This window comes from Ricinus communis, chromosome 6, assembly GCF_019578655.1.
Source record: "Ricinus communis isolate WT05 ecotype wild-type chromosome 6, ASM1957865v1, whole genome shotgun sequence".
Taxonomy (NCBI): domain Eukaryota; kingdom Viridiplantae; phylum Streptophyta; class Magnoliopsida; order Malpighiales; family Euphorbiaceae; genus Ricinus; species Ricinus communis.
In genome coordinates, this window is record NC_063261.1 from 24,645,606 (window position 1) to 24,666,461 (window position 20,856).

At 25.6% G+C, this 20,856-nt stretch overlaps 2 protein-coding genes across 3 annotated transcripts; both read right to left on the reverse strand.

Moving 5' to 3' along the window:
* Positions 1-12,985: 12,985 nt before the first annotated feature.
* On the reverse strand, positions 12,986-18,077 carry LOC8268621 (uncharacterized protein SYNPCC7002_A1590). Of its 2 annotated transcripts, none has more exons than XM_048375765.1 (6): positions 17,732-18,073; positions 17,440-17,630; positions 17,296-17,341; positions 15,408-15,490; positions 15,176-15,292; positions 12,986-13,242 (listed from the first exon to the last, which is right to left on the reverse strand). In XM_048375765.1, exons 1-6 carry the CDS (start codon positions 17,958-17,960, stop codon positions 13,171-13,173), a joined length of 738 nt encoding a protein of 245 aa, XP_048231722.1. In that variant the 5' UTR covers positions 17,961-18,073; the 3' UTR covers positions 12,986-13,170. The 2 variants fall into 2 exon arrangements, with proteins under 2 accessions (XP_048231722.1, XP_048231723.1); XM_048375766.1 differs by having other exon boundaries at positions 13,199-13,242; positions 15,176-15,263; positions 17,732-18,077.
* Positions 18,078-18,263: 186 nt separating this feature from the next.
* LOC8279906 (probable histone H2B.3) lies at positions 18,264-20,791 on the reverse strand. Its single transcript, XM_002532574.4, has 2 exons — positions 20,278-20,791; positions 18,264-18,785 (listed from the first exon to the last, which is right to left on the reverse strand). Exons 1-2 carry the CDS (start codon positions 20,693-20,695, stop codon positions 18,376-18,378), a joined length of 828 nt encoding a protein of 275 aa, XP_002532620.2. The 5' UTR covers positions 20,696-20,791; the 3' UTR covers positions 18,264-18,375.
* Positions 20,792-20,856: the final 65 nt, after the last annotated feature.

The window sequence follows — 20,856 nt, forward strand, 5'->3', positions numbered from 1 at the left end:
ATGGCGTATCCGTGCATTCACGATTACTATAATTATTTTAATTATAAATATAAATCATATTAAGTTTGTAGATAAAATCAATAGAGTTTCTAATATTTTTTAATTACTTATAATATTTTAAAAATAATAGTAAATTAATTTTTTTTAATTTTTTTAATTTTTAATAGACTAATATTTTTATTAATTCTAAAATATATTTAATTAGTACAATAATATAAAAATATTCTTAAAATATTTATTAATTAAAATTTAGTATTATACAGTTAATAATACAAATATAATTAATTACTATTTTTAGAACTAAAAATTATTCTATATTCAAAAATTATTTATTAGTTAATAAAAATATTTAATTTTTAAATTAAAATTATCTTTTAATTAGAAATTTGTTTTGTAATTAATAAAATATTAAAAATATAATTAAAAGTTATTTTTTAGGATTGGAGTTATTATTTAATTAGAAATATAATATATTAATTAATAAAAAATAATAAAATTATACATAAATTAAATTTAATGTGTTAAAAATAAATAAAGATATTAAAATAAAAATTTTATATATCAAAATATAGTTGCACATATCAAAAAAATTTATAATTTAAAATTTAATATATATATATATATATATATATTCATAGGTAAGTAATGTGATACTAAATTACCTCATTTTAGAATATAATTAATAAAAAATTACAAGCTAGAGTACTAAAAGTATGCATTAAGTGTTATAAAAACATGCATTTATATACAAAATAATCTTATTATACTCTAGCAGTAATTACAGAGTTGCTAAATATTGAAATAACCGGCTTTTTTTTTCTTATAATAAAATTATGATGATAATCTTGGTTGATCAGTAAATTACTATTAATTAATTTTATTGATAAAGTAAGAAAATTAGAATATGAGATTTATTATATGAAAAGCCTTAATACTAATATATATTAATTTTTGAATCTAAATTTTTTTAACATGTATGTTTAATTTTTGATACGTAAAATTTTTATTTTGACATGTATACTATTTTAGACACATAGAATTCAAGATTATGTGCAATTTTATAATTTTTTCTATTAATTTATTGATTAATAAGTTATATTCCTAATTAAGCACTGACTATAATTCTAAAAAATAGCATATTATTATATTTTAATACTATATTAACTAATAAATAGTTTCCAATCAAATAATAATACTAATCTATCCTAAAAGAATAACAGATTGGTTATATTTAATATTTATATTAATCAATAAATTAATTTTTAATTAAATTATAATTATAATTTTAAAAATACCTTCTCAAATTATATTCTTAATATCATACTTAACAATAAATTGATCTTTTAATTATATAATAAACTTTTAATCCTAAAAGAATAATATTAATTATATTATTAAGTTATATAATACTAAAATTAATTGATAAATATTTTTAAAATAGTTTTTATATTATTACACTAATAAAATTTTAAGATTTTAAAAAATTAGAATATTTTAAAATAATTATTTTATTATTATTATTTTTAAATATTAAAAATTAATATTAAAATTAAAAATTTATTAAATTATATATATTAATTTAATTTTATAATTAAAATAATAATAATAATAATAATAATAGTGCGTGTAATGTTTTTAAAATTGGATAGCCATAAATAATTGAGGGCACTCTCTCTCCTTTTCAACAAATTACGAATTTCTTTTTTAATTTATACATACTTATCATAAAATTAAGCCTACAAGTACTTTTTTGTCCTTCTTTCTTGAGAGGACTGAGCGTGACATTTTATGTTGGGTCTTAATAATTTACGTCTCAAAATAACAAACAAAAGAAAAAGAGAATTTGGAAATTGGAATGTCTTGTTTGGGGTTTCATTGCACAGTGAATATCAAAATTATTTGATTTCAACTTACCAAATTGAGTTCAACCAATCCACTTCTATCAGGATTTAAGACTTTTTCTGTTTCTTAAGAAGTTAATTTTCTATATAATGAAAAATAAAAAAATTATTAATTTTTTTTTTATTTTTTCTGATACTAACAACTAATATATACTAATTATATCACTTGTTAAAAAAAAAAAAAAAGAAACTTACCTGATTTATAAAAAATTTGAATTGTATTATTTGAACTTCCGTAATGTACTAGCAATAAATATTAGGGAAATATAAATATTAATAATTTTATATTTAAATTTTAAGATCTTTAAAATTTAACTTTGTCATATGTAATTTTATCAAACTCATTAGTACTTTTTTTTCTAAATTATTCAGACTCGTTACTGATATTAAAAATCAAATTGAAAGCTGTTTAAATTCGATTATAATTTTTTAAAATAAAATGTTCTATTAAGATTGGATATCTAAAACTCTCAACTAATTGCATCTCCTCGGCTTTTAAGTGTATTTTAATAAAAGTATAATGAATATAGTTTTATAGTTAGATGAGTTGTTTGTAGAATGTAGTGATACCATTGTTTACTTGCAAATTTAATAAATAAGTAGTTTAAATTCTAAAGCATTAAATTTGCGTTTTAAATAAACATGTTTGTTTTTCAATCAGAAATAAGGAGATACAGTTTTAAAACTTACTCAAATCGAAATATTAATTACCAAGTTAAGTGTGATATATGAATATTTGCCTAAGCATATCAAAGTTGAAAAGAATATAATTTTCTTAAAGCATGCTTAATCTGTGTTGCTTGAATAATTAGATACACATAGATTATATAGGATTGAGATTTTAAAAGGAAATTTTAATAAAATACACTTGAAATTTGGTCATTTTATCAGTTTAACATTCTAACTTTCAATATAATTTAACAAACACCTGAATTTATATTTTTATAATACTTTAACACTTTTTGATATGTATATTCATTCAATACGTCCATGGATATTGTACAAAAATATTTAATATTTTTAAAAAATAAAATTTAAGTGTATATTAGATTAAGTTAAGAGTTTAAAGTGTTTAAATATTAAAAAAATTTAAATTTAAATGCATGTTTAAGTTAAATTAAAAATTAAAATATAACTATATATTTTAACTAAAATAAATATATTTAAATATAAAATATAAAATTTAATTAAATATAGCGAAAACCCAGTACAACTGACTCAACTTTTTATAAAGAACAAATTTAAGATTTTGATTGAAAAATTATCAGTAATTCTTATTTAATTAAAATTTCAACTCAGATAAATCAACTTTTATAATTTTAAGACATTCATGTGGGCTAGAATTCCAGAAAGCATAGTTGTTATGTTTGGACAATAGTATTGATTTCAATTCTCAAAGTGCTACAAATACAATACAAGGAATTGACAAGTCTAAGATGAGAAAATGTCATTTTCTTTGTGTCAGTTCTTGGGTTTGTTGGGTTGTATTTTTCATAGATTGAGCTGAGTAAATAGCAGATAGATTCTATATACACATGACAGTAGCAACAAAATGGCCAAGAGACCAAAAAGAATCCATTCAGATTAGTGAACACTTTCTAATCTCTTTTACTTTTTCCTTTTGGCTGTATATTGTGGAGGCCTCTAATTGTCTGGCTCTATTTTGATTTGGCATTTTGTGTTGAGTTGGGAAACATTTATAGATTTGCCTAAGATATCCATGCCCTACATTATCCCTTCCTCCATAATTATGTGGAAATCTACTTTCTCTTTCTCTCTCTACTCTTATTTTTAAATTTCTCTTTTTCATTTTCTGTTAATCTGTGCTTGAGAAACGAAATTCTTAAATTTTCCATCATATATAGCGCACAGTCCATTAAATCTTCTATAAAAAATAATAATAATGTATTTCTTTTTAATTTTTAAATATTATAAAAATAAGTCGTGATCGTATTTTATTGTGCAACTAAAAATCTTACATTAATCTAATAAAATAGTAAAGGCGATATCGTATAGGATTTAACTAGCAATTAGTCCTCTTCGTATTATAAGAAGATGTAAAATAAGAATTTGGTGATTGAGTGTCGATTTTGTATTCCCTTCCATCAGGAGCTTATATTCCTAACAACTTCGTAAATCTTCGTATTACAGTAAATGATTTTATTTTAATTTTAATAATTATTAATATAATTACATATCAAATTAGTCAATTATATATATTAATTAGTTATTATTAACAAAATACATTATTTATTATAGACTTTTATCTATTTTTTTACTTGAAAACTATGAGATTCATGACCAATATAATATTGATTTAAGTAAATAATTGAAAATTAGATATAAATACATATAACGATTTAAATTAATAAAATGACATATAAAATTAGTAAATTCATTAAAATAATACCTAGTAATTATTCAATAATTAGATATAAACATGATGATAGTTCTTGAAATACCTAGTAATTTAGTGTGATATTGATTCATGTAGATCTTTTTAACTTAATATGTAATTGTTATTCAATACCTTACGGTTTTACAAATTACTATATTTCATTTATTTACATCACCTTGTTGAATTCGTTTATATCTTCCTAGTAAACAAAATAGGATTTTATTACCATATAAATTTATATTAATTAAATATTATTTTAATTTTAATAATTTATTAAAATAATTGGATACTAAATTTTCCTAGTACATATAGTAATTAGCTATTACTTACAAAATATAGTATTTTTTAGTTGGTACAATCTTTAATCTATTTTTTGTAATTGAACTAATGGTATTTACAATTATAAAATTTATTTATATATTTTAAATTAATAAATAATTAAAAATTATATATGAATTAACTGATAATATAAATTAATAGAAAAATATATATATAAATTAATAAATTAATTAAAATAATATCAATCAATTATTTATAATTGAAAGATAAATCTCGTGATAATTAAAATTTCATTCCATCAGTAAACAAAGGTACATACATATAATTCATTAAAGTAAAGTTCAAAAGGAATGAAAGCCACTAAATCACCCAAAACAGGACATTTCAGACCACACCAAACCCTCAAATCAATTGAAACTAGTCCGGCATCACAGTTATTATTATATAATTATAAAATTAATAAAATTTTAATATTTATTCATCATATTTTAAAATATTAATCAATTAAATATTTTTAAAAATTTTATTTTAATTTTTAATGTTTTAAAATCTTATTAATCCACTAATATAAAAGTTATTTATTAATTAATTCTAATATTATACAAATTAAAACTATCAATATCATTTTGACATGTATTCCATGAATTCATAGGAGTAAACTTTGAAACCCGAATAATAAACCGGAATAGAACTCCCAAGTCTAAATCATGGTGGTAGTAGGTAGTAGCTATATCCGCCTAAAATAGTTACTAAAAACATAAATTAAAAGTTAAGATCCACAAAAAAAAAAAAAAACATTAATTAACCGATATCCATCAACAAAATATTCATAATAATAATAATAATAATAATAATATACTTTAAAGATACTATGAACAAAATCCTATAAGAAAATAAAAAGATAAATATAGAAAAAAATTACTATATAGTTTTATTATTTGTTAACATCTTTTTTAATAAAAAAGAGTTACTTGATTAAAAATTATAATAATTTTTTTTCATTTATTAATAATATTAATTGGCAAGAATTTAGTTATTTATAATCTAATTAGCCATCATTATACAAAATATAAAGTTTAAAAAACAATCTCATGGTTTGACTCTTTTATACTTAAGGGACAAAGGTATTTTTCATATCAAATCAATAACATGTGTTTTCTTTTCTTAATATTTTTTAGGTACATTCAATGCTTTTCTCATTTTTTAAATTGTAAATACTAATAAAGAAATAATTATTTAATAAAAGATGTATTTTTTTAATTAATTTAGCATTCAATTAGGTATATATTTTAATTTTAATCAAATTTAAGAAATAATTTTTTAAATAAAATTTTAATATATTTATGAATTTTTTAATGCATTATTAAATGTCACATTACTTATAATATTATAACTTAGTAATAGTTCATATTAAATGCATGTAAAACTATTTAAAAAATAATAAAAACATAAATATGTATCTAAAAAATGCTAAGAAAATAAAATACGTGGTACTCATTTGATGCAAAAAGTATTTTCCTCCTTCAAGTGAAAAAGAGCTAAACCACGGAGTAATTTTTTAAATTTTATCCTTATAGAAATCGCTACTTTGATAAGTTATTTTAAAATAAAGTTTAAAACTCATTATATAAAATGAATCTTATTTTTTGTGATAAGTTAATTTCATTTTATATTTATATTTTTAATTTTTTAGTTTATTATAATATTTTTATAAAATAAAATATGATTTTTAATTTAATAAGTCTAAACTTATGCATTTTTACACGTAATTATAAATAACTTTAACTTTATGAGATATATTTATTTACATATTTTGAAAAAAAAGAATATTATATTAAATTCGTTAAATAATGTAAACTGACCAAACTGATATGTAATTCAAAGTTAAACGTATATGTTTTAGATAAATTTCATGATTACTCGATTTGGATGTAGTTTCACTTATGTATAAAGTATAAATTGATCAAATTAATTTATTAAATTTTTTATTAACTGACTAAACCGAACCATGAACACTCATGTCCTTTTCCATGCGTGAAATTAATATTCAAAAATTAAAATCAAATGAATTCTCAATTTAGATTTATATTAATTTTCATATATAAATTAATTTAATAATATAATTGTATCATTTACAAAGAAAAATTATTGTTATGCAAAATGCAAGAACATGACTGGTAGAATTCTCAATAATATACATGTATAAAGAGTATCAAATTTTTTTATGAGACTCCACGTGACAGAATTTTTGAAGTCATTTCATATTTTTCAATGAGAAAATGACATGTGGCATATTCATAAGAATATTAATTATAAAATTTATAAAAAAATTAAATATAATCTTAAATGATAATAATAAATATGATAAAAATTTATGATTTATTTAAATATAAAACTATATATTACTAAAAATATTATAATAAGTATAATAATTATTATAACTACAACATATTAATAATAAATCATATTATCTTTATAATAAAAAATATATTTATATTCATATATGTAAAATAAATCATAATAATAATAAAATAGTAAAAATATAAAAATGTTAAATTTGGAACATAAAAACAGATTATAGAAATTTTTGACATATTGAAAACTTATTGCTACAATATAATGAATAGAAAAAAATTAATATATATATATATAACAACAATTAATAATAATAATAAAATAAATAGTAAAAATTTGAACAATCGGATTTATTAAAATAATTATTACTTATGAGAACTTATAGTGTAAGAAATGAAAAAAAATTGATAAATATATATACTTCTCATGTATATTTACCTTAATATTAATAAATACAGAAATTTCTCAAAAATATATTATAAAGATATTAATATAGATATAAATAATAATATTATAAAAATAGAAAAACTTATATACTTTTATATTAATATAATTACAAGATAAATTATATACAATATATAAGATAAGATTTTTAAATATAAAATAAATAAAATAATCATTTATTGCATGTGCAAATTGCTAGTGTATATATAAAGAATGCCAAATTTTTTCATCAGACTCCATATGGCAGAATTTTATGAAGCTATGTCATATTATTTTCTAATGAGATAATGACACATGGTATATTTATAAAAGTATTAATTTTAATATATATAAGAAAATTAAATGTGATCTTAAATGCTAATAATAAACAAAGTAAAAATTTATAACTTATTTAAATATAAGACTATATGGATAAAAAAAATAGTTAAAAGAAATTTATGACGCATTTAAGAACTTATTGGTCGAATATAATGATTAGAAAAAAGTTTCAATCTATATGTATGTGATATTAAAAAAAAAAAAAAATAGCAAGAATTCTAACAATATAATTTTTTAAAAATAATTATTATTTGGACTTATGAGAACTTATTAATGCAATGGAATAGAAATAAAATTAAAGTTGATAAATAAATAAGTAAATAAATAAATAAATATATATATATATATATATATATATTAAAAAAAATAAATAGCAAAAATTATAATAATATGATTTTCTAAATAATAATTATTATATGAACGTATGAGAACTTATTAATACAATGGAATAGAAAAAAATTAAAATTGATACTTCTCATGTTTATTGACCTTACCATATAATAAATATAAAAATTTTACAAAACTATATTATATAATTTTTATAAATGGCAAATAGAAATGTAAATAGAAATATCATAAAGATAAAAGCAAAATTAATATTTTATACTAATATAATTATAAATTAAATTTTATATATATATTAAGAAGGCCAAATTTTCCATGAAACTCTACGTGATGGAATTTTATGAAGCCATTTTATGTTGTTCTCCAATGAGAAAATGACACATGGCATATTTATAAAAGTATTAATTATAATATTTATAAAAAAATTTAAATGTGATTTTAAATATTAATTATGAATATAAGATTATTTAAATATAAGACTTTTATATCCTTAAAAAATAATTATAATAAGTATAATAATTATTATAGTTGCTATAGAGTAATATAATAAAATATATATGTTTATATATAAGATAACAATAAAATAGTAAAATAAAAAAATCTAAATTTGAATCATTAAAAGAAATTCATGACACATTTAAAAATTTATTAGTTGAATATAATAATTAAAAAAATTTCAATCTATATATGTATGTGATACTAAAAAACAACAACAACAATAATAATAATAATAATAATAATAATAATAATAATAAATAACAAGAATTCTAACAATATAATTTCTTAAAAATAATTATTTTATGGATGTATACAAATTTATTAGTACAATGAAATAGATACAAAATTAAAGTTGATAATTATATAACTTCTCATAATTATTTGCTTTAGCATATAATAAATATAAAAATTTCACAAAACTATAGTATATAATTTTTATAAATAACTAATATAGATATAAATGGAAATATTATAAAAATAAAAGTAAAATTTACATTTTATACTAATATTATTATATATTAAAATTACATATAATATTTAAAATTTAAAATTTAAATATAAAATAAATAAAATAATAATGCAATAGCTAGAGCGAATTGCTAGTTGCAAACAAAGTTAGCTTCAAGCTTCCAATAGTACATATAAATCAACCCCAAAAAGAAAAAAAAATTCTTCAAAAAAACAAACTGAAGATAAATTATTAATTTATTAGGTCAAATGCTTATTTGAACACTTGCATTTTAGTTGTCTAATAATTTTAACATTTTAATTTTTAACATAATTTAATAGGTATTTTATTTTGTTTCTTTTGTGATATTTAAATACTTTCTAATATATAGCATCATCTAATATGTCCACATATATTGGGTGTCATGAATTTATAAAATCACAATTGCACGAACTGTTCTTATAGTAAAAATGGTAAAACACCCTAAGATCGATCTTTCAAAAAACTATGAGGACACTTATTATAAAGACTAATTATAAATACAAAACAATAAAAGTAAATTTAAGCACTCTAAACCAGTATTTTTAAGAGAATAATGTTCATAAAGTAAAGTAACCAAACAATAAATAAATATTCAACGCATATGCAAATGCTTAAGATTTAAAACTATATGATGAAAATAGTATTTAACCTAGCTATTTATTTAGTAATTCCCATGTTTTACTTTAAGTGTAAATTATAATAAATGAGAAGGTGGTGTGTCTTTTTCTTTAGCCGCTCAAACTAAAGTTTCTTATACCAATATAGATTGAAATAAAAAATGTGTCTCTAATACATTCAACCTAAATATTTTTATAACAATTATTATTAATGAGTTAGTATGATGGTCAATCAACAATAATAATTGAAACTAATAAAGATATGAAGGTAAAGAAATTAATCATTGAATAAAAGAATAACAAGTTTCATACATAAGTAAAAACGCTAAATTAAACACTTATGAAAACTAGCCTAACATATTTAACCCAATAATCATGGTATTAAATAGAAAGACATAAAAATAAGAAAATAAAAATTCCATTGAAATCTAGAATCCTTTAAGTAGAAAGATGATTGGTCATCACTTTCCACTTCTTGAAAAACTTATTAGATCTTAAAAAACAATGAAAAACTAAGAACTAAATATTTGTGTAAGATGAATTATAGAAAATTAATAACTATTAATGGTCTATAATTACAAAAGACTAATTAATCTCCTTTTGCGCCTTATATAATTCAGCTAGACCTATGGAATAGCAGTCTATGTACTTTATTCTTGGGTCTTGATACAAACATATCCAATTAAATTCTTGTTTTGAGTATTTTTCTCTATATTTGTTTTCTTGGCTAATATTACTTGAAAAATAGACAAATAAGCTTTACTGAAGTAAAATTAAATATTTTTACCATATTATGTATAGAAATGTATCATCAAAGCTCTAAAATATCCTAAATAACTATATATAATTTGGACATATCATATTAATATTTAAATATTATAAAAAAATTAATATTTTAATATTATAAAAAATACAGTTTATGTATCTATTAGATTAAATAAAAAAATATTTAACAGACTATAAAAATAGAATGTAAATATTTATTAATTAAATTAAAAATTAAAATATTAAAAAGACTAAATTGTCAAAAATAAAGTGTTTAAGTGTACATTCTACTAATTTATTATGGTGGTTATATTTGATTCTTAATCAAGTTTAACATAATTAGTACAAGTGTTTTGTTCATTTTTTTATCCTCCTTCGCCTTCGAATTTTGGTCCATGAATATGAAATCAAATTCCCTTATTACACCCATAGGTATAACGTGATAATAAACATTTTTTTTCTATTTTACTTTTTAGAACGTCATCAGAAGGTTTTTTTCTTTTTTTCTTGATATACTTGTATTCAAGTTTATATGAATAATCTGCCAGCATATATAATTGTATAAATTTATAGTGTTGTATTTCATAATAATTGTATTCAAGTTTTTATTTATTTATTTATAAGAAGCCGAATGGACGGTGAGCTACACAAAATGAATAATTATCCCCTTATACTCACCATAAAATGAAATCTCATCTAGTGCACAGATGGAAGTTTGAACTCAATACCTCCATCTTTTATGAATAATTGTTCTTGCCACTTGAGCTAGGCTTCAATTTTAGTTCATTAATTTAAAAAATTTCACTAATGATTGTATTTGTTTAAAATAAATAGACTAAATCATTTTTTATTACTATTTTAATTTTAATTACCAAAAAAAAGGCTATCTGGATCTGGAATAAAAGATGAAGTGCCCTTGAGTTATTCTCTTCAGTATCGCCTCTTTTCTCCTTATTTATCTCTATTAAACATACTAATTTGTAATTTCTTCAACTAAAATAAATTAAAATTTTATTTTCTAGTTATTATTTCAACTCTTGCATAAATTAATATTTTTATTATATATCTATATATATATACAACAGAATATCATTTAAAAATATTATTTCTATATACATAACTAACATAATTAACTCACTAAACTAATAATTTTAGGTTAAATACTATTGAAAACAAAGATTTCATCAATGTTTGTAATAGTAACACATAATATTATAAGTACAATTAATAATAGTAATTTATTAAACACTTAACATGAATTAACAACTAATAGCTATCAATATCAGTTAATGAATGGTCTGAATTACAATAATCTAGTCGTCTCTCCTTTTCCTCTCTTATTTTATTTTTTTATTTTTTATTAACGTTTTATCTTTTAGCTCACCGCTGATCATTTTTAAATCGGTATGATTTCTATTCTTTTTATTATTAATTAATTTTACTAAATAAATATACTATTTTTAAAAAAAAAATTATGATCATCTATTATGAAAACGTTGAGTTCTCCTTTTATAAGAGTTCTATGGTCTTCCATTATATGTGTATTAAGTTCTTCCTCTACGATGGTGGTGAAAAAAAAAAAAATTCAATCTGACATTTACACAATTGAACTTATCAAAAGATATTTATAAAATTAATTTATGACCTAATGCCACTGAATTGAACATTTTCAATAAAATTGTAATTTATTACTCCGTCAACACGATTGATGATTATTATGAATAAATTTTTTTACATATATTTTTTAATATTTAATTTTAATTTTTATTTTTATATTAAAATGTATTTATTAGTTCTCATTAATAGAATATTTATATTTTTTGTAAAAAAAAAAATATCAATTTAACCAAATAGGCCATTAGTCACTGCTCAACAAAAATTTTGTTTTTTTTTTCTTTTTCCTTTTCAATTTTTTTTTGCATGTGTTGCAAAAATTAATAAGAATGTATTTGAAATTGTTGGTGGATGTTAATTTTTTTATATTTAATTTACTAATTATTTATAAATTGTTCCAATTATGCTTCTATCCGTTTTTTAGAAATTAATTTTTAAAATTTAAAAAGATAACATAAACTAAAAATTAAGATTGAGAAAGACACTTTTTCAACTCCAATATCAAACTAACCCTAAGTCTAACAATAAATAAACCCTTCATATGAAACTTCTGAACCAGATAACTTTTTGTACAATAAGACTAACTCTGTAAACAAATAATAAATTTTAAACCATGCAACTCAAAGTCCCAAATAATGCAAGACTGATAAGGAGCATTTAACACAATATTGACAGATTATTTTATATATCAATTCACATCCTAAATTTAGAATTGATTCAAGTAAAACATTTTCTTGATGGCTGATTTCTAATTCTACATCATTATTTCAATCATTCTTCAAAATTGGATACCTTTACAGGGCTAAAACATGTTAGAATGGATTGGATAATTCGGTCAATCAATGGCAGCAGAGTTTAGCATTTTGGGTTATATGGAACTAGTCTAGAATCTCACCTTTTGTACACTTTGTTGAACAGTGATTCAGTTTGCAACAAAGTAAAAATAAAATGAGGCACAAAATCATCACTTGAATATTTTCTTTCTTTAAAAATCCAGGATTAAGACATAGCTATGGAATGATAGAAAAGGAAGACATAAGGTAGATAGGATTCTCACTGCCTATTGGTAATCCATGGACAAGTGATCTCACTGTTGAAGAAGACTATACATTCAAATGCCACAGTAGCCCGTGCTGCTTCCCAGTCTCAAATTTCACCTGTTCCAAGAGGCTGCCTCGAGGCATCACCAGACGCCCATGCTTGATAGTCTTTAACAAGCTGCACATAATTAAAAGAAAATATAAATCTTCAGACATGGCAATGGCAATGGCAGTAAACCAATCGCGGAACAAAATGTCAAGATACCGATAACAAGAGTTCCAATCAAGACATAATAACAGGATAAAACTGGGAGATTTATATTATCATGTCATTGCATGAGAAATTCTAGAAAGTTAGTTCTGGAATCTGAATCACAAAATTTATTACTGAATGACCAAAATGACAATGGAGAATAACAAATAATCTGCAGAAAAAAGAGGCATGCTTGCAACTACTGAAAATTTATAACAGAGTTTTGAAGTTTCAAAAATGATCTTATATCATCAAAAGTCGAGAAATCTGTTTTTCCATCTAATGCCCCCTATTATGATGGTCTTATTCCCATATAAAAAAACATATATAACAAGTATTACACGAAGCATCAAAATTACAGAGAAAATAGAGCATCAAGATACCATTTTGAACTTACTGCAGTTGATCCTGACCTCAACCCATTTATTGCTACTATGATCTCTTGATCTGGTTTTCTCATATCTAAGTAATACTAAAACCAAATATATCATGCCATTGAGACCAGCAATATTACTTCTTTCAGGATTGCTTTCAAGTAAATCACTGATGCAGACTACCAGCATCACCCCTACCTCAGACCCTTGAAGAAAAGCTAGCAAAAGAATTCCCTCGGATATTTAGTAATCATTTTTTCAGTGATCTCTGTTTCCTAAAGCATAAATACCAATAAAATTCTAAATAAAGTCTATTTGAGTAATGTTTCTTTGTGTGTCCACCTCTCTGCCAAAACAATCTTGTTTTAATGGGGAAAAGGTCATCAACGTTCAAGTGCCTGGGTACATCTTGTTACTACATTTGCAAAATCCCCTTCCCACCCATCTCCAGAGACAGAGAGTATAAACCATCAATAAACATCTTCACCTTACAAAATCCAGTTATATTACTGGAGTAGCTTTGCATCAATACAATGCGCTCATCAAAAGCCAAAAAAGAAAAAGAAAAAAAAAAAGTTTTTATTATGTAACGGCAACCGACCCTCTCCAATTTTCATTCAGCTTCATAAAACTTGTTCTTTCATAATGAACAAGATTTAACAGTCACTGTTTAACTGAACATAGTAGAGATCATGGAAGGGGATGGGTGTGGCAGAAGTCAAATCCCTTCTTTAGAAAAGCATGGATCTTAAGGATCAAGGAACTAACATCAATTTATGTCAATAGTAGCAAGTATAGGAATAACAAAATCAAAATGATAATTTCAACCTTGAATATGGGATAATGAACACTTGCATCTCATAACAGCATATTCAGAAGTATATTTGCATAGCATGACCATTCTTTGCTTTTAAAACCCATCTAACTTATGCAAGAGGTGTTTTCTTCTAGGTGTAATATGAAAAACATAAGCTCTGCTCCATGCTATACACTTTTTTTAGGCCTAAATCAGGATTCAACTTTTTGTTATGTCTTTTCTTCCCTGAAATAGAAGGATATATTATTCTCATGATATCAACTCAGACATTCTTTTGCTTTTCAGTCACCACAGGAACTCTTTGGTTTTAGAATAACGAGGCTAAAAGAAAATGGACAATGGAAGATGGGAACAGAAGAATTATGGCTGCATAAAGGAAAAGAAAATAAATAGCGGGTGAGATGTGAACCTAGGATTTCAGTATGATTTTGCACCATATCCAGACTATCTTTACCAATAAAAGCCATATAACAACCGACAAATGTATTTTAAGATTTTCAGAGCAAAGTGCTTATGTCCAAGCTATCAGCATATACTAACAATGTTGTCAATTGTAAGACACGCCTAAACTGTGAACGCATCAGGATTTAACGCTAAGATTTTAGCAAGCAGACCAAATAGCTTATTTCATTTGTTCATTAGGAAATCTCAGAGAAATTCAACAAACCTGTGCCATAAAGCGTGGAAGCATAAGCGCAAGTATTTGTTCAAGGATTCTTGATCCAGTCGATTCTAATGCTTGAACTGGAATTGCACTGAATGCAAAAGGGACATCAATGCTAACCTAGAATTACAAACTATGAGTTAAAAACAATAATGAAACATGCATCTACAATTTTAAAGTGCATATGTCATTTAAAAAATAACATCCTATGCACGAAACATAATTTAATCAGTACCTCAATTACTGCATCAGAAGTAAGTTGTTGCTCAGAGGAGTTGTTTTGGCTGCTATCACATGAGATATAATTCACCATTGAAGCTGCATTCCCATACTAAATCAATGTCAGCACTCCTGAAAGCAAGTGTGGTGTATAAATTTAGAATTTAGACGCTAATCCTGATTCATGACTGTTCTTCCAGGAAAAAAAAAAGTATTCTACAATCACAACATACAAGTAATCAAGGTTTATAGGAGCGCCTTTGTTCATAATAACATGTGAATTATTATTGCCCCCAACCTCATCAGCTAAGTGGGTGCAGTTTTACTTGCAGCATGATCTCTGCTGCTAGTTGCCAAACACAATTGCCAAATACAACTGTCCAGGAGCGCACACAACTAAAGGATGCACTAATATTAAATCCCAGTCGAGTTAGTATCTCCATTATGCCAAAATGAGTTATTAATATAAACCCAATTTCCCTAAATTACAAATATGAAAATCACCTACTCGATTGCTTTGAAAAATCTATAGCCCAATAATGAAGAGGCATTCAAAATACATTTCTAAGATACACACTTCTTTTAGATAAAGATCAAATTTTTTGTTTTCTGAATTCTAAATTTTCAAATTATGCCTTGCAAATGATCACTTTTTCAATAAAAGAGAATATGATCACTATAAACTTTGTCCTTCATTCTTTGAATGGTCTACAGATATCATTATTCCAAAAAGCCCATACGAAAATTGTTGTATCCAAGATCAACATACAGTGAAAGACATTGAACATTCATAACAAGCAAAAGCAAATGACACCCTCCAAAAACACATGCACTTATCAGTATCTTTAGGTGGCAATTAAGAGAAGTCTAATACAATTAAAGAGAAAGACATACTAAAGTTTGCACTTATTCACATAAAATCAGTTCTGTTCTCAGAAAATTAAAAGTTATATTCTTTTCCATACGAAGCAAAGAACTTAATAAAGTGGCATCAGGGAGTGCAACTGTGGTCAGTTCCACAAATTTCAGAAACAGAAATATATAGTTGATGGAAACTATCATATATTTTTTTTCAATAAATACAAACTAATTTTGACAGCACACAAGAAGTAACGCTTTTCTACCAGCTTCGAGGGGAAAGGAGGAAGCACAGATTAAACCCCTGACTACTTTATACCACGAAAAAAATATCCAACCACTGGATGATTGGTTCACATGCATAGGTACCACAGTTTAGACAACCGTTATATTGTGGGAAGGATGTTCCACCAGGACGGCAAGTAATGCATCAATAATCCATGTCACAGAAATGAAGCTGTTGGTTCAACCCATCATGAGTTAACAGCACCTTTTTTACTTTCCTTTTCTAGATCCAGGTAGTATGTAAACACCTTAATTTTCATGTGTAATTCTCAGTTTCAAATTTCTTTTAAAATAGCATATGAAAAACGTAGCCATCAATTTATAGCCATATGTCAGACAGTTTTCTTTCAGAAGTTGAAATGAAATTACATGAATGCTTTATGCACTTCTATACTAAAACCATAATTCAGAACCAAACATCTGCAAGAAGAAAGAAATCGGGCTTCAGTAGTTACTAAAATCCAAACATGGAAAAAAGCTAGTCCATACGAAGCCACATATATCTAGTTAATTATCAATCTTACAAAATTCCAAGAGAAACTAATCCAAATATGGGTTTTGGTGCAAAAAAGTAGGACCAGCAATATAATTACTGCTATTATATCATCCCGTCGATTTCCTTCCTCATCCACAGAACTAATACAATTCTGGAGTCCACGTGAAAATACAATTCAAAATCCTGATTTCAAGCACACAGCAATATAAACCAAATCCTTTAGATCTTTGTCCAATACTATCTATGTTTGAATGCAAATACTTACCATCAAACTTCTCATTCTGTGCAACCACCATAGGCGATCCCTCAAGCTGCCAACAGTCGAACAATATCAAAGAAATAAACATCAAAACATAGCTACGCAATTAGAACGCCATAAAAAGCAAATTAAAATTAGGTCCCATATTACCTTACAAGATAAGAGCTTAATGCAACAACCATTAGGCTGCTCTTCAACTTTAACAAGTAAGACAGGACAAACCTCGAAAGCAAAAAAATTAAACCTATATACATAACACCTAAACGTGTTGTCGTCTATTCTCTCTATTCTCTCCGCATCCAACACCGAGTATTGACTTGCTGGCAAGCTCATATACTCAACTGCAACACAATACATATCCAATCGCACATTTACCACAATCTTAATCTTCAAAACTGATAAATTAAATCAACAAAAGAATAATTTAATTTTCTAACATTACTTAGAGGACGCCCAAGTTGCCGGACCCAAACGGACTCTTTCCGCCGGGCAATAAATCGCGCTTTCGGAGTGGCATTAGCTGAAACAATGCGAAGGAAGGGCTTTCTCGGAGACGATCCATTTTGCGATGAATTGAAATTTAAAGAGAAAATCCTAGGGCTCCTAGATTCTAACCGAACAGAACTTAAACTTACAGTAGAATTTGAACAGGTAGAGCAGTTAATTGCCATTTTTTGTCAAACTGCAAATGGATAACGTTACTTCTACATGTAGCATATCAAAGAGAAGAGAGCTTGTGGTTAAGGATAAGACCACGAGTCGATATACGGTTAGCTTGGCGCATCTTAGAAATGCCATGCTCTTTATTTCTAATTTGGTCCGCTCTTCAGATTTTTGTGTGGGCCCGGCATGTTTAAAAGATAAAATAAAATAAATTTTGATTTTAGCGTCCCTTTCTTCTTCATTTGCCAAATGCAGATCCAATGATCAAAATCAATAGGAACAAGAATAAAGACTTAAAATCACGAATTGCGTTGATTGAAAATGCAAGAAACCCCATTCAATTCATTCTCATCAGTCTTTACATTGGAATTGCATACAAACAGAACCCAACAAACAAAAACAAGAAAATCCTAACCCTAAAATCTAAGAGCTAGTGAACTTGGTAACAGCCTTAGTCCCTTCAGAAACAGCATGTTTAGCCAACTCTCCAGGCAAAACAAGCCTGACAGCAGTCTGGATCTCCCGAGAGGTAATGGTAGGCTTCTTGTTATACCTAGCAAGTCTAGATGACTCTTGAGCAAGCTTTTCAAATATATCATTAATGAAACTGTTCATAATACCCATAGCCTTGCTTGAGATACCAATATCAGGATGCACTTGTTTCAAAACCTTGAATATGTAAATCTTGTACGTCTCCACACTCTTCTTTGCCTTCTTCCTCTTCTTATCCGTTGCGGCCGATCCTCCTTCTTTAGGCAACTTCTTCTCCGCCCTTGGCTTCTTTTCGGCCGGTGCTTTCTCCGCCGGTTTCTTCTCCGCTGGCTTCTTCTCCGCTGGCTTCGGTGCCATTTCTAGGGATTTTGATTTAGGAAATTTATTGTAAAGAAAGAAATGGATTGATTCTTTTTGGACTCTTTTTTATGATGAAGCAATGTGGTGGTTGTTTTGTTTATATAGAGAGAAGCGGAATGAGGTCATTGGCTGCTTTTGGAGAGGCTCGGATTGATGACGTGGACGGTTGGATTTATTTATGCGGAAATGGATGGTCAGATTTGGGGATTTCTTTTTGGAAATTGAAAAAAGAAATCTTGTGCGCTCTTCTCACATTTTTTAAAGTTTCGCGCTCTCCGTTCGGCATTTGCACTTGGCGCTGTTTCGGACTGTAAACATTTATAGATCATTTGGTTTCTTCATTTTTTTCTTCAGATTTATTAAGATAACTCCTTCCATTTTCTTGGAGTTCTGTGTCTCTGAATTATTGTAGCAGTTTTCTATTCTGCTATTCTCTTTGTTGGACAAATTATTTTGACAAATGAAATTATTTATTGTAAGGGTGCTTAAGACTTCCGATAGCTACTGTCAAGACTTATTTGGAATGTTAAACTAGGTCTGTTCACCTCCAGTATGCTCTGTCTAAAAAAGCTTTCTAATGCGCCTGATTTCTACGTCTAATTTTATAATCTGAATGCGGCTGCTTGTGCGGCCCAGGAATGGGTTATGGTTATTGACTTGAGAGCAGTCATCAGGGTAAGGAAATATAAATAATAGAAACTGAATAGAAAGAGTGGCCGAGACAAAGGGATTTCACTTGTTGCTTTGGAGTAATCATGGAACTCTAGTGAAACAAAATGTGGACTATTTCTTCAGATCAATTGAAATTTGTTTTTATTTTGATTTAAGGACTAATTCTTTATTATTATAAATCGAAAGAAAACCATTTATTACAATGAAGACCAACTGTGCAGAATGAAGGTCGAATCCACAGCTTTTTAGTTATAGAAACCTTAACAATTTGCCAAGAACATCCAATACTCTCAACTCAGCTTCGAATTGTTAATCTGTGCTCATTGCAATCAGATCCGATCAAAATATTTTATACAATGAAGCTTGAATAGGCACATTCGTTGTATAGCTGCAACAAAGCTCCATCGAACATTCAAGCTTAACAAAAGAATGATTATCTTCTAAAGTGATTGCTGCAAGTGACTTTCAGCAGCACCTTCTTGATCCATTTAATCTTTATCTAAAATAAGACAGTGCCAAATGCCAAGATTGACAGAACAGCCAGAGATTTTATATAAACAGCAAACAGGACATTAAAAAGACACTGCAAATCATTCTAGAAGGGACGGTTCCTGTCAGCTGTTTCACAAGTGCCCTAGTAAACAATAAAGCAGCACAGAATGAACTTAAGTAACAGAATATAGAAATTTCATTAATTCAAAAGGCAATCAAAACTATCATTAACCCTCTTTACATCCAGAAAACCCTAGATCCCCAATTTTTGGGCTACAACAGTTTCTCTAAAATTAAAAATCTAAGAACTAGTGAACTTGGTAACAGCCTTAGTCCCTTCAGAAACAGCGTGCTTAGCCAACTCCCCAGGCAGAACAAGCCTAACAGCAGTCTGGATCTCCCGAGAGGTAATAGTAGGCTTCTTGTTATACCTAGCAAGCCTAGAAGATTCTTGAGCAAGCTTTTCAAAAATATCATTAATAAAACTGTTCATAATACCCATAGCCTTGCTTGATATCCCAATATCAGGATGAACCTGTTTCAAAACCTTGAAAATGTAAATCTTGTATGTCTCCACGCTCTTCTTTGCCTTCTTTCTCTTCTTATCTGCTCCGGCCGATCCTCCTTCTTTCGGTAGCTTCTTCTCTGCCCTTGGCTTCTTCTCCGCTGGTGCCTTCTCCGCCGGTTTCTTCTCCGCTGGCTTCTTCTCTGCTGCCTTTGGTGCCATTTCTATGGAATTTATCGAATTCTTTGATTTGGAGGAGAGATAACTAGACACTCTGGATTTTTGATGAACCGATGTGTTTGCTGTTTCATTTATATAGAAAGAAGAGGAATGAGATGATTGGTTGCATTTAAGTAGGCACGGATTCGTGACGTGGGCGGTTG